The sequence below is a fragment of the Toxotes jaculatrix genome, chromosome 13, assembly GCF_017976425.1.
Source record: "Toxotes jaculatrix isolate fToxJac2 chromosome 13, fToxJac2.pri, whole genome shotgun sequence".
Classification (NCBI taxonomy): Eukaryota; Metazoa; Chordata; class Actinopteri; family Toxotidae; genus Toxotes; species Toxotes jaculatrix.
The window spans coordinates 12,252,063-12,276,172 of record NC_054406.1 but is presented as its reverse complement, the minus strand read 5'-3'; the positions used below and the strand labels follow the sequence as shown (position 1 = coordinate 12,276,172).

Below are 24,110 nucleotides of genomic sequence, written 5' to 3'. Positions count from 1 at the left end.
TAAAAGGGCATCTCAACACACACGTAAAGGGCAGTAATGAACAGCTTTTACCTATCAAACATCCAAAGTTGTCTCTTATGGTTAAACACACAAACTTGTGCCAAGTCAGCATGAAACGACCACTCAAAATAACAAACAAACAAAAAAAAAAAACTCCACCTGGTTCAGTCCCTGGCAGCAGTATTTTCAGCTTGGCAAAGTATTGGGTGGAAAGCCAGCAAAAGTCATACAGTTTCTCTGGCACATCATTAGCAACTACTGTTGGTTGGTCTCATGCTGGCTACATAAAGAGGAAAGATTGGCAGCAATAAAGATTGTGCTAGTTGGTCACTCCAAGTTGGAAATGGAGAGTAAAACAATAAAATTCTCTTTTTCCTCAATATTGCCAAATAATATGTTTTACTTAATGGTGCATTTTGGTCCCGTTAGAAATATTTCAATTCCTACGGTTTTAAAAAATACAAACCGTAGGAGTAGAAAAGTGAAGTAGAAAGTGAACCGTGATGTTCTTGAATAGTGTAAGGCCCGAGCAACACACAATTACAATAACAGTTTTCTTTTTGCCTTTTTTTCTTGTTTTCAGTGAAACCCATTAAACTCAGGGGTCAGTTTTTAGTCAACTGATAGCAAGGTTAATGATGGTCAAACGGATGAAGGGGCCAAGCAACTGTGAGAAACATTTGTGTCGAAGTGCACCTCATCATCACCTCGCTGCCTCTGGGACCACCATCATCATCATCATCATTATCATTCTCATCATCATCATCATCATCGTCGTCATCACCACATACAGAGTCACTGCTATCATCAAGAGCTTCAGTTTGTGCCTGTGGCTAGACGAGACAGACCAGCCTATCCCTAAGCTCTGTGTGTGTGTGTGTGTTATGAAACCATCATTGTGAGGACATTTTGGCCGGTCCCCACAACTTTAAAGGGTTCTTTGGGGGTTGAGCCTTGTTTTTAGGGTTTAGGTTAGGGTTAGGGATTTAGTAGTGCCGTTTGAGGGTTAGGGTAAGGGGCTAGGGGAATGCATTATGTCAACGAGTGTCCTCACAAAGAAGAGCCATGATGGAATCCTCAGGGCTGTGGATGAGCAGAGGAGGAGGAACATTGATGGATGTGTGTGGTCAGTGGTGGAGGGTGTTTCTGGTATGAAAGAGATACAGAGAAAGAAGAGAGCGAGAGAGAGAGAGAGAGAGAAAGAGCGAGCGAGAGGACAGAGTGAAATAGAGAACAGAGAAAACGGAAAGACTGATAGAATTACATTGGTCCAAACAGAAGGAAGGAAGTAAAGCTGAATAGCATGGCTAAGTGTATGTGTGCGTTTGAGTGAAATCACAGTAACAACTCAAGATATTGAAATGACTAAAAATCCAAACCATGGACTACAGCATCATATACACAAATGTACACCAATACACATTAAACCCAATTTTCTATTAAAACAGCCAAATTAACAAACTGAAACAGCGCACATTCTCCCATGTGCCTACACACTTGCACATTTGTGTAAATGTGCGTGTATACATGCACATATGCATAAACACATACATACAGTACATCAACCAGTGTCCACTTACACAGTGGATAAAGCCTTAGCTGTAACTGCAGGAACTCTTGACACCACTTTTCATTTGGAAGACTTCTAATTGGTCAATTGCATACCCCTCATGCTCAATCAGCTGTTGCCTAGCAACTGCAGTCCGGGGGAGCAGTAGGAGAGGAGCAGGGGGGAAAGAAAGGCCTAGGCAAAAAAGTGAGAGGAGAGCAAAAGAGAGGTGCAGGTGATGGTGGAGGTCGGGGGTAATTTAGTGTGTTTGTGCTTATTTTGTGAGACAGAAAGAGAGAAAGAAAGATCTACAGAGAGGTGAAAGGAGAGAGGGAAGGGGAAAGAGAGAAATCACACCGCACACAGAGATGGAGAGACAGTAAAAAAAAAAAAGAGATAAATATTGCCACCCAATTCCATTTTCGACAGATTCACTTGAACAGACTCAGCCATGCACAACCACATGTCCAATTTACCAGCTAGAGTGTCAACAAACATGGCACCACTGAAGCAGTCCTTAGAGTGCTTTCCTGAATGATTCACTGATAACGCTGTCAGCTTACACATACCGTGCACTGTCCCTCACAAGACAAATACCAGTGTATTGCCAAAAGCATTACAAAACATACTGGGTAAATATTCTCCACAAAAAAATGATGAAATCCTGTGTAAACTGAAACCTCTGTTGTCTTTGTTGAGATTTCAAGGTCCCCCTCATCTTTCCCTCCGAAATTAGATTGAGGGAGAGATCTAGACAACACAACAAACACGAAAATGCTTTCAAACTTTTGAACAACTTTATTGATTTAATATGCTAAGTTGCTGAACCGCTGCCACTGAGGTACAATCTCTAACTCCGAAATTAGTGGAACTAAACCTAGTTTTAAATATAGAAACGCTGAAGGCGGGACTGCCCTGTTCTTGATCCTGACTTTGACTAGGTAGTTGGGTTTTATTTATAGCATTAAAGAGGTCTCTCACAATCCTCACCACCAGCAACTTAACAACACAAGCTGTATCTGATGAGTAAGAGGAATGACTCCTTTTGCAGGCCCTCATTGCTTTCTTTCAGATGATATGGGAATACTGGCTAGTTGCACATTTTTGGAACCAGGCAGCTTTTGAATTGTCCCAGCTGTTGTTTGTGGCAGTGCCCACAACTATATTTGTCTTGTTGCTGATCTGTGTTGGGCATTTTGAAACAACAACGAAAGATTATGTTAGCTGTTTAACTACTGATAAGAAAATGATTTTGATGTTGGAAGTCTACTCACTCTCTCTCCATCTGGCTCTGAATTCTGTTTTACTCAGATGTTATATTACCTGTAGATTTCTACATGAATTAATGATGCTACTTTACAATTAACATATGGCGTATAGTGGCTGATTCTGTGTCCAGCCTCTTGTAATCCAAATATATCATGTACCCTGTGCAATTCGACCTTGCTCACAGTAATATCGTTTCTGTTGTTTCCCTTTTTTTCTCTTTAATTTGTGTCTTATTTTGAAGGTATTTGCTTTTTCTTCCCTGGTTTCCTGTTCTGCTCTGCTTTCTTCAGATGTAACATGATTCACAATGTTTAAGAAAAAGCTGATGACAAGAAAAGTATTCATAAAAAACATATTCATCTTCCATTTTCATCAGTTCACAATGTAGAACTCTTTATGTAGGTTGAGGTTTTTGTCCTGTCCAGGTGGAGTTAAGCCATGCTGGCAGGGACATGTAAAAATGGGCAAGACTATAAACAGAAGCGGGTATCCCCAAGGTAAAACCTGTGACACACTTACTTAGGATACCTTGGAGGACTTCAGAATAACAGGCCAACGTCAGAGGCACTGTCAGAGGTGCGCTCATGCCTCTGAACCCTTCACAATTACAGCAGAAACAGCTACAAGAAAATGTGATTGCAGAGAAGTGTGATGTGTGTCTCTGATTTGAAGTTGGAATATTGAGGTGGTTACGTGGTTTCATATCAGCAAGATGATCATTGCAAAGGAGCCTATTTTAATAGGCTGTTAAGAATGCAGCTACCTACAGCAGGGCCACATTCACCGCAATACTAAAGCTTGATGCAATCTAATGTTGCAACACATGCAGTGACATTACCTTACTATAACCGTAACAATGCTTAACCATCCTCTTGGGATGGGAAAGCTCTCAGACGCTCCTGCAGCCATACAAATCACCCAGAATGTGTGAGGTCTACGTAGCCTTCCCTTTTGTTCTCTCCCTCCCCTCCTTCTTCCCTCCAGAGGTGGTCGATGAGAGAAGGCCTAGGTGGGTGGTGGTTATCCCTTAATGGCCCAGTTTACTTTGAAAAGGCATTGATCTCAGCCAGTGCTTTACTCAACGCTAACAAAGGAGCCTCAAAGCCCGTCTTAGATAATGCTGCAGATGACATTGTTCTTCATTCTATAGAATAAATACTTGATGATTCTCGGTTCTTGTCACATCACATCTTTGTTCCTGTCACTGGAAATATGATTATTCCTGGATAAATCTCTGTGTAATTCAATTCAGATCTTGCTTAATCTAGCCGAATCTGAGATAAAAATGCAAGCGACTGGGGTAAATTTAATTTCTGTGTTATTTTTTCAAAAGAAAAGCATATGGTTAATTTTCCAAAGCATACCATTTTGAGAATGAAAAGCCAATGGGATTAAATGAAATGTCAGTCGGACTATCCTTTCTGCCTGCTTTCACAGACCAGGCTGATCGTGAAACAAGATCACTGTGTCCTTCAGATGGCATTCGCACGATCAACAGTTGACTGGGAGAACCTGTGCGACTGTGCAGGAGGAAGGGAAGGAACAACACTGTAGGCAGGGTTTGCATACATGGATAACTGCATTGCTGAAGGATCATACAAGGGTTCTGGCATTTGTTTCACAGAAGCGACTATGACCCATTTATAACTTACATTACTCTTTTTTCCAACCTTTAGACAGTGACTGATGTCATCTCGATTTGATGACATCAGTTTCAAACAGATAATCTAACACACTGGACATTTGCTGACTTTACTTTTTCCAAAAAACCCAAACTGTGATTGGTGTACAGCATCCTTTCCAACCAACACTTCAAATGGTCATACCAGGTCTTAAAATGTATTTATCAGCTCATGGTATTTGAATTACAATCATGCTGTTTTCAAACTTCTTCCATACTGGTGCATACAGATGCTTGTTGGAAATACCATTATTTGAGATCAAGGGATAGACTGTTGTATACTGTAGCGTTGCATTGTTAAAAAGACCTTGGTCACACTTGTATTAAAAATGTTGCTATTTAGTTATGGCGCTGCCTCCCAGAAGCACGTGAACAAAGGCCCCAGGAGGAGGTTTCTAAAACAATCTTTTAAGCTGTAATGTTGACAGAATGTTCACTGTGATGGATTACCAATCACAAACCAGATCTTAAGTGGCTGCTGAAAAGGCAGAATAAGGAGGCTGGACAACTAATTTTGTCCATCAAAAAAACTATGGCATGCACAGCAGTAAAGTCAGGTACATAAAAGTTGTGGTAAAATCGCAAAAACATAAAAAATAAAAAATAAAAAAAAAACATGAATGAGACTGCAAACATCTGTATATGCATTCTGCCTGACTGACCTCGACCCACATAGACTCCCAGAGGAGCCGGACACTCACTGTCAGCCACACTTGTCACTTGTCTGGCTAGAGGAACTCTGCTGGCACATGTTTTACTCCCTCTGGCTACCCTTGCCACTTTCCCCAACTCACCCTCCTAACACCAAATCCTGGCTGGGACTGGGCACATGGCTGAGTTTCTATCCCTCCCTTTGAAGAGGTGACATGAAACTGGAAAACTGACAGAGCTGAAAATGGTGAACTGGGAGGACAAAGATGTTGTGAGGGGAAAAAAGGGGGAGGAATAAGTGAAGAAAGTAAGAAAGAAGAGGCTGAAAGAGGAAAGAAACACAGGGGGAAAATGGGAATGTAGGAGCTGCCCACATGAGGAGCAGAAAGAGAATGACAGAGCAAGATGGGAGCACGAGGTGTGGAATAAGAAGGTGTCTGCAAATAGAAAAGAGGCTGGTAACAATTCTGATGGAGAAACATCTCACAGAGGGATGACAGGGATGAAATGGATAGATGGCAAAGGTTGAGGGCAGGAGAGGCAGACAGTTCCAAAGTAAACAAACAGACATGTTGAGAAAAAGAAAACACTTTAAATAAAAGCAAGGGGATTGAATGTGAGAAAACCTTATACCTATGGGAGTAGGACAGAGTGTGTTAACAGGTCTGTGAGAGGACTCTGGGAAAATACCAACAGAAACAAGGAGAAGAGGATGGAAACGAAAAGATGAGTGAAAGAAAGCTTTGTCTTACATCTAGGCTTAAATTTAAATAAGCCAATACTTATGCATTAAGTTACCATTTCCCCTCAAATCTAGCCAGGACCGTTATACTATAAATAGTCACTTATAAAAAAAAAAAGTGAAATCACACTGTGATTACATGAAGAACAACTGATAGCAGGTGTCTGCTGTCAACTTCGCCTGATGTAATTATTAACAGAAATTACAACAGATGCAAAAACTGGCCTTCTCATCTGTTGCCTACAGCGTATCTGTAGTCTACAATGACTTCTCCCTCTTCTCAGAAACTGTGTTAATCACAATGTTTTTTCCCCATCCTAGGAAAATGGTGTATGCAAATACTGTGAGAACAGATGGTGTTTCAGAGCCTATCAGCAAGAGAAATAGCAATGTAATCTCTTTAGAAGTGTTTCAATGGCATAAGTAAAAAAAAAAAAAAAAAAAAGCTAAGGCCAAGAAATGTTGACCTTAACAGTGCCCTTTAGTCTCTGGTCAGATCCGTGCTGCATCTCAGCCATCCCCCATTTCGCCTTAGCCTGGAAATGAGGCCCCCTGTCTCGATCCTCACTGCTGATAATGAGGGCTCACATTCAAGCTCATCACCATCATCTCTCCATCACCTCATAAAGAGCAATATTTCCACATTAAATAGCTAGTAGTGAGTCATACATTGGCTTGCTTCTGCAGTGATATGAGATTGGGAACAGACAGATGAGAGCACTGTCAAAGCACTGGGATAACCCCCCCCCCCCCTTCCTCCTTGCCTTATTGCGTACAGGTGGAGGAGGGAAGCAAGCAGAGGGAAATCTCTGTGAGCACTCCTAAACTTCTGCCTGGAAACATGCATGCATGAGTATTCATGTGTACTGTACACCTTTTCTGCTCTGATCAGCCACTGATGTTCTGTTAGCCTGGTGCCTGTATTTCAATATGGATGTTTAACATCTTCTCTGCATGTGTCGCTATACTGAAGTGGGTGCCCCTAACCTGCTATTTTTGTCTCATAGATCAACAGTTCCACTCTCTGCGTTATGGATGTCAGAAACCATGGCTGTTACCATGGTGATGCCACACTGCAATATTCTTTTGCAGCTTGCCCGCCTGCCGATGCTTACAGCAGTTCCAAGCTGGGAAAAAAACGACAGAGGGAGGGAGGGAGGGGAAGGAAAAGGAGACAAGAGGAGAGACTAGAGTAGAGGGGTCTGCTGCAGGATCCACCAGAATGCTAATCATCCTTTCTCGACAGTTTGTCCTTCATTATGCAGGAGACAATGCCCAAGACCACAAGAAAGGACGTTAATGCGTACGTAAACACACAGGCATATATATGAAAATATATCCATGCACGAGTGAGCACATACATTCCACATGTGTATGTATATATCTACATATATATACAGGCTGAAACATACATACAAGGTCATTGCATGAACACACATACAGGGAGCAGCAAATGCAAAAAGGAACGATCCACACACACTTACATGCTTCAACACACGTGAGTGCATTGACACTGCAACACGTGTCAGTACTGCGGGGCTTAATCTGACGGCAACCAGCAGTCTGCCCTGCTGCTGAAACATCCACGCCATTAACAAATGCTCAATTATTAACGAGCCACAAAATGGATCTAATTGCTCACTGCAGCCCAACGTCTCCATCAGCATTCGCAGGACGTTCCCGGAGCAGCTCTGTGTTATTCCTGCTCTCACTAAGCTCTCTGGGAAAAAAATTAGACACTGATATGCACAATATTCCCTGTGCTGTTAGGATTTAAGGGTCGGACCACTCTAAAGAATCGTGGGGGGGGGGGGGGGGCGCAATTACCATTTTGCCAAAGTTGCCTTTAATCTTAACATATTTATTGAATTCAGCATAGACGGTTGTTTTATGTACTGAAGTGCAGATCAGGGGCCAGGCTTGGTTTAAAGAGGTTGGGGACGATGTCAAGGTCACATGTCATTTCTGGTGAAGGCACATCATATGCATACTGTAATTAAAACTGCAGGCTTGAAATGCAGCCATAAAATAGGACTCGGGGGTCACTTTCCTCTCATTTCAGAGACTCAAAGACTTAACTCCCTACATGATCTCTGGCCCTACTTTACTTTTATTTTGGAGGGTATTAAATCAGTCATGTTTTATGAAGCATTCCACAAGGATCTATTGTCAGCCTCCTCACAGTTTCATCTTCTTGCTAATGCTAATAAAGGATGCAAAGGGGGATGCCCTAGTTTTGCTAATAGTAGCTCATTAAGCTTAGCTTGCTGGATTCAGAGCGGAGGGTTCACCCCTGGTGATGCAGAGGATTGACTTTGTCCATGTTTCCCCCTGGTAACGCTTGGCTGTAAAGCACAAGCAAGATAATTTTACCCACAGTCTAAACTGCAGCCAGTTATCCCCTTATAATATTAAGATCTGTGACCACACAGGGCATAGATATAGGTTGTATGCAGGATAACCCACTTCAGCTTAATACATTTCTCTCTTAATACATTTCCAAACACACACTTGTACTGATGATCCTCAAACTGTATATGTAACTCAAAAGAGCAACAAACATTCCTGTAAACAATTTGTGAGTACCCTTGTTGGTTCTGAGTCAGTAAGGAAACCCTCTTGTGTGATGGTTCAAGCAACAAATGCGGTGGAGTGGCAAGCACTGTGACAGTTCAATAACATCGTGTTGTGATGCTGCATCACCTTGGGCACAGCGGGTAGATACAGCTCTGTGAACCCAAGGTCAGTGTTACTCCCGCTGTGGAAGGGAAATGCAAGAGGGGAAGAGGAGGGGAGATTCTCACAAGACAGAGAGAGAGCACCACGGGTCAGATGACCCAGACCTCCACAGGACAACACTATCCGTCCAGCCTTACACACAGCCCCTTTCTCAGCCACAGTGGAGCCAATCACAGAGGAGCACGGACCACTCCATCACAATCAGCCTTAAACTGCAGTCCTCATTGACTCTAATGGTAAATTCCTGGAGCACAGAAAGCTGTTCCCTCATCACAGAGTGGTGTCCTCACACTGACAAAGCCCTCTCAGCTCCTCTGTCATGACCACCTGGGTGACCCTGACAACAGCTTCATACATACTGGAACAAAGGACCTGCGCCACAAAGGAGGAAGGACAGCGGAGATCATCATCATCAAGTCGGCTCAGACACCACACAGGGCTAACATCACCATCCCCACACTAACTGCCACACACTGACAGCTGAGCAGAGCCCAACCCAGCAGAGCCCCACCCTTTAAAAGTCAGGCACACAGCAGTGCGAGGCCTTGAGGGAGCATATCTGGAGCAGCTTACTATGTAGAAGCACAGTCTGACATGGTTCAAGCCATGTCACCTCCTGGGATGCAGCCTACCTATGCACAGGTAGTGGCCAACCACTCAGACATCGGAGAGATGAAGCAACTGCAACAATTCATCAAAATATACAGGCTGTTTTCTTCTGCTTACTTCCTGATTGTATTCTGTACTGGTGAATCATCATTGAATTTAATTTAAATTTGAACACACTGTTTTACTTGCCATTACATGATTTATATTGGTAATTAATTATTAATGACATCTCTATTAGTTCAGGGTCTGTTAGCATTCTAATGGACAATAAGACATAAGAAAAAAACACATAATGATCAGAAACTAAGAGAAACTGAAGAGGCCACTGATCAAAATCTGCTCTAGGAGAGATGGAACAACTTTAACAACAACAAAGACAACCTGGCCCTACAAAACGGTTACATTGGACAAGATCAATTTGAAAAACTACATGAGCAAATTTCACATAACAATCTCGGTCATGAACAGAAACAAGTTAAAGAAATGTTTACAATCAAAAATAATCCACTGATAATCTAATTACAATAAAAAAAAACAGTATAAAAAATCTAAACTCTGGCAAAGCGTGTGGGCCTGACAGCATCAGGACAGAGATGCTGAAACACAGCAGCCCTGAGCTGAGGCAGGCCCTGTTTCAGTTCTTCTCTTCAGGCTGCTTTCCCGAAATCTGGAGCTAGGGGCTTATTCCCACAGTACATGAGAGTGGAAATAAATTAGACCCCAACAGCTACTGAGGCATTTGTGTGAGCAGTAATCTGAGGAAGGTTTTTTGCAGCATTATCAGTGAACAGATGCTGGCCTCTTTATGGAACACAATGCCCTGAGTAAAGGGCAAATTGGCTTTTTACCAAATCACAGCACCACTGACCAGGTTTACACTCTACATACTCTAATTAGTCATCACATACTCCAAAAAACATGGGTGAAATTGTTTGTATTTTTAAATTGATTATATTATAAAATTCTCCAAATCAATGTAAAAAACTTTATGACATAATTAAGTCACTGTATGTCAGTAATACATGTGGATCAAGTAAAACTACAGATCTCTTCACTCAAGGGAGAGGTGTCTTTCAGGGCACCAGCTTGTCTGCAACCGGCTTTAAAAACAAAGAAGTTGAATTCCTCTCTGTGTTGATGACCTGGCGTTGCTGTCACCCACACAGCAAGGACTACAGCAGCACCTGGACCTCCAGGATAACACTAGATGGGACAGGCCTCAGGCCACAGAGGCCCTGCAAGGAGGAATTCTGTGCTCTGTGGTCCATATTAAACATCCAAATAAAAACACCAGCCGGTGACCCCTACCCCCGCAAAAGAGTTCCTTCTGTCTGCTGGTCCAAAGACTGATCAAATCACAGCCAGTCCTCCTCTTAAAATGTGACAAATTGAATATTAGCAGAGTGGAAGACTTCAAGAAATTTGATTTGTTAATCCCAGACTTCACAGAGCTGGATGGCAGTGAAAAGCAACAGACATTATTAGGGGATGGACATTGAGCAAACTTTTCTAATTTTCTAAAAATCATAATTATCCCAACATATGGAATAAACACACACGTAAAACAGGTGTTTTTTATCAGTTTATTTATTCTGTTTTACTTAATGAATTATACTCATATTCTATAGTCTCATGTCATTATTTAAGTGCATTTGGCAATGTTGTCCATCTGACATTTAGCATAAAGCATATTGAATTGAATTACATTGAACTGAATAAAGAGCCGAGAGAGAGAAAATGAAAAATACAACAGACAGGGGGAAGTTGGAGGGGAGGGGGGGGGGGGGGGGGGGGGGGGGGAGGAGGAGGGGGAGGAGGAGGGGTGGCCTAGAATGATGTGAGAGCTCACAGGAAACTGGGTAACTAATGGTCCTTCTCCTTGCGCCAATTACTGTTAGTCCGTCAGAGCTGGTCTCACTGGCTCCCAAGCCCTATGACCACCTACCACGGTCCCGTTCACCCCACCCCCTCACCCAACCAACCCCATTCCACCTAAGTGGGTGTTTGGACCAAAAATAGCACTGTGTTAAAAAACACAAGGGGCTGCTGTGTTGGTAGGCAAGAAAATTCTATGATCCATTAAGCTTGGTTTGACTAATGTGTTGCATTGACTTAAAGTTGAGTCTGGTTCTGATCTACTGGATTAACGCAGCAACCTCACTGAAATGACTGAGGAGGTAATGTTATTTGATGTACTGATAACGTCGTTGTGAACACAGTCTAACTCTCCTCTGTCTCTGGTAGTGCAATAGGTTTGCTTGTTTTTAAAATTCCTTATATTGTTTATTACCATAAATACAGTGTTTATCTATACAGTTTTTCCCTAGCGTCTCTGCTCCTCTCTCTCTCTCTCTCTCTCTCTCTCTCTCCTCTTCTCCTCACCCATTTCTGGGTATTTGGGTTGCCTTCTGCTTTCTGGTCCCACCTGACAAGCCGGGAGGCCCTGAGCGCAGAGGAGCTCCAGGCTGCCTATCCCCTAGCTGAGCCCCAAGGGTCCACTGCTGCTGGTGCTGGAAATCTGGCAGGCTGGGCAGGCATGAGGGGCTTCTGCCGCAGCCCAGGCATGCAGATTCATGACCCTGGGGGGGGTGCAGACTCCTACACTGAGTGTTTAATATATTCACAACACTCCCCTGGCCGGGGGCTTAGAGTCTCAGAATACTCAGAGGACCCGACTGCATACACTGACAACATTCACAAATGAATATGTTAGGCAAGGCTTTGCTACACCCTTTAGGCAGGCTTAAATATATAAGTGGCTATCATCACAAAGGAAATACGGCTTTGTCTAGAGTTGTACAACTGTGCTAAGCATACCTTCAGAATATGGCAAAAGGAGCACAAGAATGTAAATAAGCCTAGCAAGATATCATGCTCAAGTTTCTCCCACCGGAATCTTTTCATCAAGGACTGAGACAGATTAAAAAAAAAAAAAAAGAAAACTCAGAAAGGTTGACCTGCTCCCACTGCTCCTAGAAAAGTACTATTCACCACTTCACAAGATTTTCTTTTAATCGAAGACAGGAAAAAGTCGAAACTGGGTGCAATACGGTGTCAGACGCCCTTCCATCCCCCGCAGGAACTTGGCAACAAGCAAGCAAACATCATCCATTCAATACAATCAAAAGAAGTCTCCATGAAAAAATCCACCATTAGACCCTGCTTTCACTGCAGTGACCTTCTGATAACCTCTGTTTAGCAGAAGGGTCAATGAGGATCCAACCAATGCCGTCAATTTCTGAGGACTCCAGCCTCTTGGGAGGCAGTTAACAGTCTCGTGGCCTACATACAGAAGTGCAGGGGACTTGAAAGACAACTCATTAGGGAAAATCTCCACTTAGCAGTATCCATGGTCTGTGGTCTTCAAAGACAGATGATTTAATCTCAGCTGCAGCTGAATAATTGCTCCTGCTTGTCAGCTGTTAGCAACAACAGTAAACAATCTTTCCTGTTCCACTGAATTATTTGTCAGCACATAAAGAAAACAATATAGTATATAGCAATGTAAAATAGATTTTTCAGTTATGCTATCATTGCTTCAGTAAACCCAGTGACAAGGACACTGGGACATTTCCAGGAAACAGGTAAGACAACAAAACCTACCACAGGCCTTAACATAACGTGTGTTATGTTATATATTTTAACATCTCTACCTTAACAGCAGAATAGACGCTATTGTCAGTCTTTCTTTTGAATTTTTCTCACCTCACTAGCATTCTTTGATACACACAGAGTGGACAGACACACATCTATGCACTCACGCTTAACAAACCACAGCTGCAGCATACTTCATTACTAACAATTCGGTGTCACACACAGATACAGGGCCCATCTCATTTGTACAGTATCCCTCACTGCACCAGCTCCATAACCCATTTTACCATTACACTGCATTAGTTGCCCTCGGCTTAATGCGAGCCCATATTTTTATCTAACAATTTAATAGATTGAGGAATGAATAAGTTTCGCAGCCTCTTGCATTTAACCAGTGAAGCAGTGAACCATTTATTTAACAGCATGAGCTGATATTCTCAAAAATAAAACACAAAAAAAAGACTAGACTCAAAGCTGTTTTAATATATGAAGCTTGAAATCTTCCTCTCTCAAGCGCTGAACCCGTCCTCTTTAAACAGTCTGCTGGACACACTAGTGGTAAGCTGTACAGAGAGACAGACATACTGCAAAAATATTTTATAATTCACACTCTGCATTCCCTTAATGTCACTGACATTTATTTGCTAATATGTCATGCCTAACTGAAAGCACTCTTCACACACCATCAACCTCTGATGCCAAAGCTACAGTATGCTCATTTTAGCCAACTGGGCACACTGCTAGCCTAATCCTGTACCAATCATAGACAATCTGAGTCTTCTCTAACCAATCAGAGCAAAGCAGAGTTCATTTCCACCCTACATCACACCACCTCTCCAGCAAGGAGAAAGTGATGCCAAGTGCCTCTTTTCCAACAGTCCTTGCCAAAGTCTCACATCCAAGCTGGCAAATGTCCGGCCATGGGATGAGCACAGGAGGCAGCAATGGCTCACATCCTGACCCAAAAATAACAAGCGCAACAAACATGCTTGCGCTACAGCCCAAGGCGGACATTTTGTTTGCCCAAACTCCAAACACACAGGCATTTTTAGCAAGAATCGGTGTCATCGGGATTCTCCCAGCTGAGGCAAATCATGTTACATCAACATGAACAAAAGCCACAGTCAAGCGCGAGTTTAGATAAGATGTGAGAAAACATCAAAATGCACACTGACCTCCAAGCTGTATTCTTCCACAGTCCTTTTAAGTGGATCCACAATCTGCCAGCAAATGAGGATGCATAAGTCGATTAGCAGCATCCCGCCAACGATAATCAACAACTTCTGGTCCTTTATGATCTGGAGGGGGAAAAGAAGAAGATGAGACGCTTGCATTAGCCCAGTAGCCCACACCTGCTAATGTTATATAATAGTATGTGTGTCTGTAGAGCCATTTCAAACAACATTTCTCATTGACCACTGTAATTAAGTGAACCAAGTGATTCTCACCCCATCTTAGGACCCAGACCCCCGCTGGTTTCACTCTAACATCTAATCAGGGACTGATTACAATGCATTTAGCTGCAATTAACCACCTACTAGCATAGGAAGCCAGCCAAACTGTGAGTCCGAAGACCAAGTCCTGGTTCAGAATTCAATGCTTACACTATTTTACACTGTGGTACATGCATATTTGGCAGCTTGTAATCCATTGCCCCAGTACTGAGAATGATTGGTGAACATTTGGTTCTGTCAATACTATACCACAAACAAGCTGTGGATTTGTTACCTTGTGGCCAGAGAATGTGGAAAAGGCCCACCAATCAAGACCCAACGCTGTTGACCACTAAAGCTCCTCCTTTTGTACCATGAACTTTAGAGGGATGAAAGCCATGACCTGTTTGTGATCTTTATTTATAATAGCGTTTGACTGTCTGGAACCGCAGATCAAAGGAAAGGTCAGGGAACACAGGCAGCGCTGTGTTTGGAGAGTATCACATAGCCCAGATGCAGCACAGTGGTCTCGCACTCTCCATCCGCCGGTGGGCTCAGGATGAGATGCATTGAGGGGATGGTTGTTTTGATCGTCTGTCGTTTGATGGTGTTGGCATTGAACAAATATTGGCAAAGCAAGGCGAGCGAAAGTTCTTGTAGAAATATTGCTACGCTTTAGGGTGGGCCAGCAAAGAAAAAGCAAAGCAGGTCAAATGTCAAATGGCTGCTTGAAAGCCAAACCAAAAAAAAAAAAATTGATGCCAAAATGGACGACAACTGAAATTCCTACATAAATGAAAAACATTCTGGTAAAATCTGCCTGATGAAAATAATAATCTTGGATTGCAACAGGTAAATAGTTGTGACAAAGATATGCGAGATGTGTTATATTTTAGGCCAAAATTACAAAACAAAAAAAGAAAAGGCTCTACACCACCATCTGCTCAACTGTGATATGTTACTCTGCCAACTGAGTCTGCGAAACAAACCATGTAATGACTCTAAATTACCTGAAGTGTTATCCAATATTTTCTTTCCCCCAGTAATACTGGCACTCTGACATATCAGTTGGGTTCTAATGTCTTTGTTTCTACTGATGAATTTGATTGAGGAAAAAAAGACCAAATGCTTTTAAAAGTTATTGGATCTGCACATGGCCTTGACATGACTGAGACAAGAAATAAGAGTAGAAACATAGAAATCTATAAATAAATATGTCTCTCTGTTCTGAATATCTAAGCGTGACATGCGGTTCAAATTTCCCAAAAAAAAAAAAATTGCAAGTAGACTTTGAGTTATGATTTTTTTGTCAGACGCTCAACTATTTAAATATTATCTTATAAAACTGAAAAGGCTGTAAAATAATTTTTAAAATGTATACATCCATTCACCATGGAGTCTCAACAAGCAAGTTTGAACACATTAATTATGTGTGTCTATGTCTATACATGCAAGTGTAGTGCACTGATGAGTACTGTTTACCTTTGTCCCACATGTATGTGTGTGTGTGTGTGTGTGGGTGTATGTGTGTGTGTGTGTGTGTGTCCAGCAATATGTCACCAAAGAGTACTCAGTAAATTACCCAGACTGACAAGTAGCTGCTCCAGGGGCCTGGGGGTGAGGGATTGTGTGAGGCAGGGCGATTTTTTTTTTGTGAGCGTGTATGTTTATCTGTGCCTGTAGTGTGTGTTTGTGTGTATCTGGAGATGGAGGACATTGATTGACAGCCCCGCCCCCCCCCCCCCCCCCCCCCCCCCCCCCCCCACACACACACACACACACACACACACAGTCACTGAGCTCTTTAAGAAGTGAAGGAGTGCCGGCCGCATCCCACCGATTGGAACCCTTATCGAACACACCCCTGATTTACAATCTGTGCTCAGGGAAAAAAAGATGGAGGATGGAGAGAGGGAAGGGAGTGAGGATGCACTTCTAGCCCTACTGTTTGAAAAAAATATGGTCAACAGTATGGCCAACACTTGAGCTTGTCCCTCTCCTGACAGTGGCTGGCAGAGATTTCAAGTAACCAACAGCAACTACCACTCTACTGAAGCCAAAGCACCTGCACTCAATCAGTGTGGAGGAAGTGTGATGTGTATGTGTGTGTGTGTGCACCCTGCACACAGACCGAGGCCCTGGACCAATAGAGAGCACCTCTTAATGTTTAAGGGCTGAAGTATGCGGTAGGGGTGAATACTGCCTCTGAAAAAACATCTGTTTTGTCTCTGTTAGCAAGGAAAAGAGGGGTGAGAGAGGGTGAACCGAGCAGAGATAATTGGCTGTGAAGGTTCAGGGCAAAGTTACTGTTCTCAGAGAGGTGAAATGGTTTTGTTTCCCTCAAATGATTACTCTGAAAAAGACAATCAATTAAGAAAATATGAAGGGCCAGGTCTAGTGTCATTCATCGGCTTAAAAAAAAAAAAAAAACACGGTGGGGGTGATCCCGTGTTGACCTGACCACAAAATTACAGTGGAAAACGGCAAAAGTAGAGCTCGGTGATGGCTCCTTATCTTTTAACCTGTAATCTGGTTCTCTTTATCTTCATCTATCCTTTGCCCTTCTTTTCCAAGCTTTCTCTTTTCTTTTCACAGCGCCCAACCTACTTTTGTTGCCATTTGTGCCACATTGTTTGTCTTGTCCGTTTCTCTGCCCTTCTTTGCTATTTGATCCATCCTTCTTTCCTCTCTCTCTTCCTGCTCTCTCTCTCTCTCTCTCTGGCAGGCCACCCACACTTCCTCCAATACGCAAGAGGGTGAGAGGAGAGAGACAAAGAGAGGGGGAGAGCAAGATCTATAAATACAAAAAGGGCCGAGCACAGTAACAACACTCAGTGAACTCGGCACCACTTTATATAACTAGGCCAGTGAAGCAGATTGTGTCAGATGTTTAAAAAGCCATTTGTATTTCTCAATCTTTTTTTTTTTTAAACACAAGAAAATTCTAAAAGCAGGTGCCAGGGGCTGCCAGTCTTTCACAGTGTTTGTTGAAAAGCATGAGTCTAAATGCAAGCACCCACACACCAGTGTTGGGCTTTCAAAAGACACATGAAGTATCTTGGATAAGACTATCCAGTCCACATGTTTCAATGGAGATGGTGTTTATGTGAACTAGTAGTTATCCTTTATAACAGATGCACATGGTGTAAAAAATAAAATAACGTAACATAAAATTGAGGTTGAGAGCCATATTTAACCAGGAAGGATCATATGTACCTATAATGGCCATTCAGATGGATAAATTCCTCTTATTTGTTTAAAAAAATAAATAAATAAATAAATAACGCACATTTGTTAAAGAGGGATACACAAATACCGGTCTTTGTAACACATGTAAAATAGACATAATTTTTCTATACCTTCTTCTTCATCTTCACATTTTTGAAGATGGCGTGCACCCTCCAAGTCTTGGCGAACATGGCTCCGAAAGCTGTGGTGTATCCAACAATGAGAATCCACGTCCGAACCTATCAGAACAACAGGAACACACGTAATTGTGGCAGGTCTTAAACTGGTGATCAAGGCTTAAAACAACATCTCATCTGACAAGTATTTGCATTTTTTTCTTGAGAAGTTCATTCAAAATAGCATTGTGAAGCATTCTAAAAATAAGAAGCTGTCAGATTTATTTTTCGTCTCCAAGTCTTGAGCTCTGGGAGAACGTCCTGGACCATGGAAGCTGTCACACTCCTGAGAGCATTTCATCTTAATGAGAAACAAAATGTAGACCTCTTACTGCTTTGACACAAAGAACACCGCTGAAGTGTTTTAAAAGCTTAGAATCTGAATACAGCTGACAAAATCCTAATATAGCTACAGAGTCTGGATGTGCGTTTGCTTGTGTGCTTGTGCACACTTAGTGTTTGACTGCTGCATGTGATACACGTGTTTGTTTTTATGTGTCTGTCTGTGTGAGAACCCCTTCTGCAACACACACACACTGTATACCTCCACACATTTACACCTGGCTGTCTTCTCGTGACCCTCTCTACAATGTCTGGAAAGCAATAAAGCCAGGCAGGGGGCAGGAGGGGGTAAAGAAGACAGCAAAAAACAATTACAGCATCTATTCTCAAGGAGCCCTGCACATATTGATTGATGGTGAATGGATCAACCTCTGTGCTTCTTTGCTGTAGAACCCCGTCTGAAGTGACAAGCTCTGTTTTGACTCTGCGGCAAAGCTTCAGCCAGGTGGTGGCAGCCTGAGACGTGCCCTGCCTAACATTACTTTAATGTGCCTGTGTGTGTGTGTGTGTGTGTGTGTGTGTGTGTGTGTCTGGGAGGGTGGTATCTCAGTGGAAGCCAGTTATCACTGTAATCAAAACTCTTTAATTAATCCAGCGTGTACATAGTCACACAGTAATGCTACCTGGGGGGAGACACTTAATGTGCTCCGTGCTAGCTAGAGACCCGGAGAGGGAGATTCAATCAGATTTCACTTAGAGTTTGTCACATAGTTCATGTGATTAGTGTTTCAGCAGTATTCTCCATATTTTGGCTCATTGTACGAATGTATGAAGTATGTGAAGTGAATTATTTTACTATGTAGAGCACGTTCAAGTGAGAGAATTGTTCAACTGTCAGCAGAGGCAATCACAAAAGTTCAAAGACTCAAAATAATAGCATCAGAGCTTAAATGATTAGCCAAATAATTGATCAGTCAATCAAGAGAAAATTAATAAGCAACTTTTCTGATTGTCAATTAATTGTTTAAATCATTGTTCATGTTAAATGCTATAAATTCTCTAGTTCCAGTATATCAGTTAGGAGGATTAGCTGCTATTCATTAGCTTATGTGATAGTAATCAAAATACTTTTGGGTTCTGGACTGTTGGTCAAAGAAAATGCTAGGCTGATTAATTACAAATGAAAATAAAGTTTGGTTGTCACCCTAAACCACAACTATTCTATGAGTATGATGGAAACTCACAGTGCAGAGGGTCTCAAACTCTTTGTCAGAGACAAAACCTCCATCCAGCCCAAAAAGGAAGATGGAGGCGTAGGACAGCATCCCTCCTAGGATGATCAGGTTGTTCATGTAAGGACTTGACATCTTGATTAGTCTGTGGAGAACATAAGATTAGATTAGAGCAGATCAAAATAGATAGAAGAGAATTGAATCCATCAGTCTAAAAATACAAGTAAAGTATGACATTCTTGTATAGAGAGAAGGGAATGTGAAATAATAATGTACTGGCAGATGGTTAAAGGTCATCATTCTTCATCATTCTTTCATTTCAATACTGCTCAATCTCCCATGATTCCTCTCATCCTTCATTCATGCCTATTTTTCTTCTCCCTTAACACAGATCCCTCATTTGATTTTCTGCTGCACTGTACGTATATCTATTTCACCTTCAATAGCTAGCCTTCACCTAATCCCTCCCTCTCAGTGCTGTGCTTCACCAATGCTGGATGCTGACCTGTGGTTGCGGTTCTTAATGTTAAAGAACAAGAAGGCCCCAGCCATGAGCATGCCCAGTATGGTGATGGTGGACAGGATGCTGTAGAGGGGCACGTTGATGTGGCGGCGCTGCAGACGCACAAACGTACGATCCTTGGGAGGTTCCACACCTATGAAGGAGAGGAAGTGTGATGTAAAAAAAACTTTTTTTTTTTATTTAAACAACACGACAATCTCTCAACATCAAACATAATGTAAAACTGAAAACCTGCTTCTTTCAGACCTTTTTCTTTTCAACTACAAAACAGTGACACTGCAGCAGGCATCTACTTATTTGAGACCCATTTCCTAGTGTCCAGTTCCCCCTAGTTGAGTGCATGTATCTCGAAGCACCACAGTCAAGCTATTGTGGTTAGACCCCGCACTTTCTTATCTTTTGCTCTATTTTTCTCTTGTCAGTGTGCCAATCGATCGCAATGGCATCATCTTACACATCTCCACTTACTGTGGTCAGGGATGTGGAAACAAGCATTTTAGATGGCACTGTCCTAGAGTTTCTGTATGTGGGGCAAGGGTGGTGAAGGGGAGAATAGCCAGGGGGATTGAACAAATTACAAAGTATGTCAACACAAGCAAACACGGGGGGGGGGGGGGGGGGGGGGGTGAAAAATGGACTGGTAAATAATTTAGCTGACAGAGGACAGTTTAGAGTGGTAAAGGAGAGTGGCGAGTCCCTACACTGAGTGGTGGTGGTGTCTGAGTATGTATGTGTGCTGGGAGGAGGGTCTGGGTTCAAGCGAGGGAGCGAACGAGCGAAGAAAGTGCTGAGGTGGTAAGTGATGGGTCTGTGACATATATAAAAACACACAGATGCATTAAGTCACCTTTTTCTTCTTCACAGAGTTTTACATCTCTCAGTCAGTGCTCACACAGTCACACACACAAATGCAGGCACTGTCCCAGCCTTCTTCATACCTTGGAACCTTATGGAGTTGTTGATAAGGTCCAGCACATCCGCGATTGCGTTATACTCTCCCACCTTCACTTCCTGGCCCTCTGTTAAAAAACAACAACAAAAAAACACAAAGACACGTAGACATTAAAATAAGTATGTGTAGTTAAGCTGTCCAACCCCCTTTTCCTTCACGGTCTAGACTGTTTTTACACTTTCAAAAACATTAAATCTGCTGCATTGAATAGCGCTGAATAAGAGTAATAGGCTACCATGAATAATGAATGTCTGTACAAAATTTTGAGGCAATTCATCAAGCAAATGCTGAGATACTTCAGTCTGGATCAAAATAGTGGACCCAACCAAACGACAGACCCTGGCTGAATGGTTAGTTTTGGAGTTTTCTGGCTTGATTCTCTCAACACGTTTTGTGAAATATTTCAGGTAGTCAACTTAACTCAGCAATTAAATGCTAAAATAATGGATCATGGACACAAAGCTTGCTGGGTTTATAAAATGTAGCCACAGTGATCCATATTTGGAGAAAGTGTAACAGATGCTACTTTGAGCGAACAAGTAAATCTAATTCAAATAGTAATTGGACACAGTGAAGAATGGACCGGCTGTAAACTGCACAGTCTGGCACAATGGTACGACCTCACGGAGAGCCTTAAATCATAGGGAGATCTTCCAAAACCCATTAGTAATATAACAAAATATCCATAACATAGAATTTTATGGCACTCAGTAAGATTATCTTTTAAGATCCTCCATAGCTTTCAGATGCAGCTTAATATGGTCAGGAAGTAGCCCTCCTGTTTTATACAGTCTTAATTATCAGTTTATTTTACCTCAAGGAAACCTAAAGGGCAATGAAGAGCAGATATCACAGAAACCAGCAGCACAGGCAAAGACATAAAAAAAAAAAAAACTCAGATATAGCAAGCACAGACTTCAAGTGCACACCATGAGAAGAGTCTTCGATTGATGTGGAAGAAACAATAAATTACAATAACTGTAATCCTACTTTGGTATGTATATTGCACTTTACATTGACATAAGCATTTTCCAGATACAGTCAAGGGTTTGTAAAGTGCCATAAACTCCAGTCTGTAAACACCACAGTCTCTCCGGAGTTCTGCTCAAACACAGCTATTTCAGGATTTACTGTTTTGTCTTTTAGAAACAACGATGAGTCCCTCAGGTGTAATACTGGAGGAAGCATGACCTTGTCAAACAAACCTGGGTCTTCACTCTTCTTCACTCGTAAAGATTACTCACTTAGAGTGTACGCCAGGGAGGAGAGGAGCAGGGGATGCAAGGAGAGGACAGATCATTCGGATTCTTTTTTTGTAAGCACTACAAACAACCTGCAATTTCTTTTCTCTCTCTGCTTCCCTCCGTTATCACTCTTACAGGCCCATTGAACTCCTCTGTAGCATTGTCCTTGACTAGGAAAATGACAGATAACATCGGCTTTTGCAGCATCACAGGGCACCGCGTTCCCTTCTCCTCTCAGTGAATCACCTCATTTCATCTCCAATTCTGACATCAAAGCAGCGGCAAATGTTGAAAACCTTACACACTATATGTGATCATTTAAGCAAGGTAAATTCTACATGCATACACAATCAGGATTTGTATTTCTCAAACATCTTAGAGCCGAGCGATCAATGACTGTTTCCCTTGACCACATCCTTTGTTAGGATCTAAACAGGAGAAGGGATTGTATATCAGCGCTGCTACTTTGAGATGCTAAAACACTATCCCAGCACTCTATCCCCACAGGGAATATTGATGGCTGCAGCAGGATGGTAAAACTCAACGCATCGTTCAGCCCATGCAATCGCATCTCACGCCTTTTTGTTTGATTAGTCATGTTAAACAACCGTAAATACAGATGGGATTTTCTTAATTGGTCAGGTTTTAACTTAAATAAGATTCCTGATGTGACATAATGGACAAAAACAGACAGGCACTGAAAATAAATGTATTTTCTCCATCATCTTTTTAATTATGTGCAACAGGGTCCCATATGAACACATTATTTTCTGCCAACATAAGAACAGTCAGTATAAGACAAGAGATTTCTGTGTTTAAACAAAACATATGTTTACATTTAGTGTTACAAATGAGTTAAATGCATTTCCTAGTTTAAAAGACATCTGTAAATAAGGTTTTTTTGTAGAATACTTTAAATCCAGACTGTTTACGTCAGTGTTTACTTTTTAAACAGTCTTCCTCCTCACTGGTATATTTCTTTGCATCTGCCACCACCTGTAGATTAGAGGAATAGTGTGAAAGCATTGGCAGAAATGTACCGCCCATTGCATCACCCATGTGCATGCATATAAAAAAAAAAAAACTAGCACGGATCAAAATCTCCACAGGGGTACTTCAAAAGAAGTAAACTACCAACAACAAGACCACCATAAAGGTGAGCTATATCCACCCTCTCATATCTGTTTGTCCGCCACTACAGTATGTACTGTGTACATCTCCTGTTCCTTTTTCTCAGTGCAGTTAGTACTGGTGTGCTATAAATCTCAAAACTGTTGCACTGGACATGCTGAAAATTAAAAATAAAAAATCAAAGTTTTTGTTTTTTTTTTCACTGATGCACCTGCAACTCAAGCACAGACGACTTGGCCTAATTGGAGCAGAGCCTCATGCTGGTTTGAACACTCAAACATCAAAGTGGTGATTGCCGGACCTCATTTACAGCAGCTCTCTTTCATACTGTTGATAACAAGGCATCTTTTATCAACACAATCTGACCCATCTTTGTAGCAGCGTTTGTAAATGTAATTAAGTTAATTTGGAGTTATTTTTCCGTGAGGTTCACGTAATTGCTGATTAGTCTTTGATCAAGTTCATTTTATTATGTTTCGTGTCAGACCTGTGAAATTCTAACGTGGCAGAAATTGCTGCCTCATTTCAATGATATTCTTGTGAGCTATTCAGGTTGAAAGGACTGTGAGCAGACTATTGCCTGGAGGTGAACTGACAGCAATGAGGCTGTTGCTAGTTCAAATTCCTGCAGAGGATGATATAAAAGCAGGAAATTAATTCTCACACGAGGGGTGTTGTAGATAGTAAATCCTATCATATATCTCTAAAGATCTAAAACATCTTAACCTATTACCCACACACACACATTGCATCTTTACCTCTTCTCCTTACAGAATGACAAAGGCCAGGTTTCCTTATCTACCATGCCAGGTAGAGCGTTGATTTAAAATCTGTACTCAGAGGGACTGCAACTGCGATCAAGACCTCTGGTATCTCTTATCCCCATGAGAGACAGTGGGAATAAGAGCCATCGAGGCCCCTGACTAAGAATGTCTGACAGGGTAAAATGGAGGATCAGAGGCTGAGGACAGATGATAGGGTCATGTTGAGGATCAGTGCTTTTTGAAATATTCAAGCTGAGGCTGTCCCTCCTCTCCTCTCCGCCCAGCTCAGACTCTTGGTGTGTCAAAAGGGT

The 24,110-nt window shown here is 42.0% G+C and overlaps 1 protein-coding gene across 1 annotated transcript in view; it reads right to left on the bottom strand.

Moving 5' to 3' along the window:
- Positions 1-24,110, bottom strand: part of gabbr2 (gamma-aminobutyric acid (GABA) B receptor, 2) — a 161,047-nt gene that overhangs the window by 32,042 nt on the left and 104,895 nt on the right. Inside the window, exons 9-13 of the mRNA XM_041053758.1 lie at positions 20,647-20,727; positions 19,691-19,841; positions 19,198-19,330; positions 17,627-17,734; positions 14,010-14,132 (exon numbers count right to left, since the gene is read on the bottom strand). Of these exons, the coding sequence (XP_040909692.1) occupies positions 14,010-14,132; positions 17,627-17,734; positions 19,198-19,330; positions 19,691-19,841; positions 20,647-20,727 (596 nt within the window). The remainder of the gene's footprint in view (positions 1-14,009; positions 14,133-17,626; positions 17,735-19,197; positions 19,331-19,690; positions 19,842-20,646; positions 20,728-24,110) is intronic.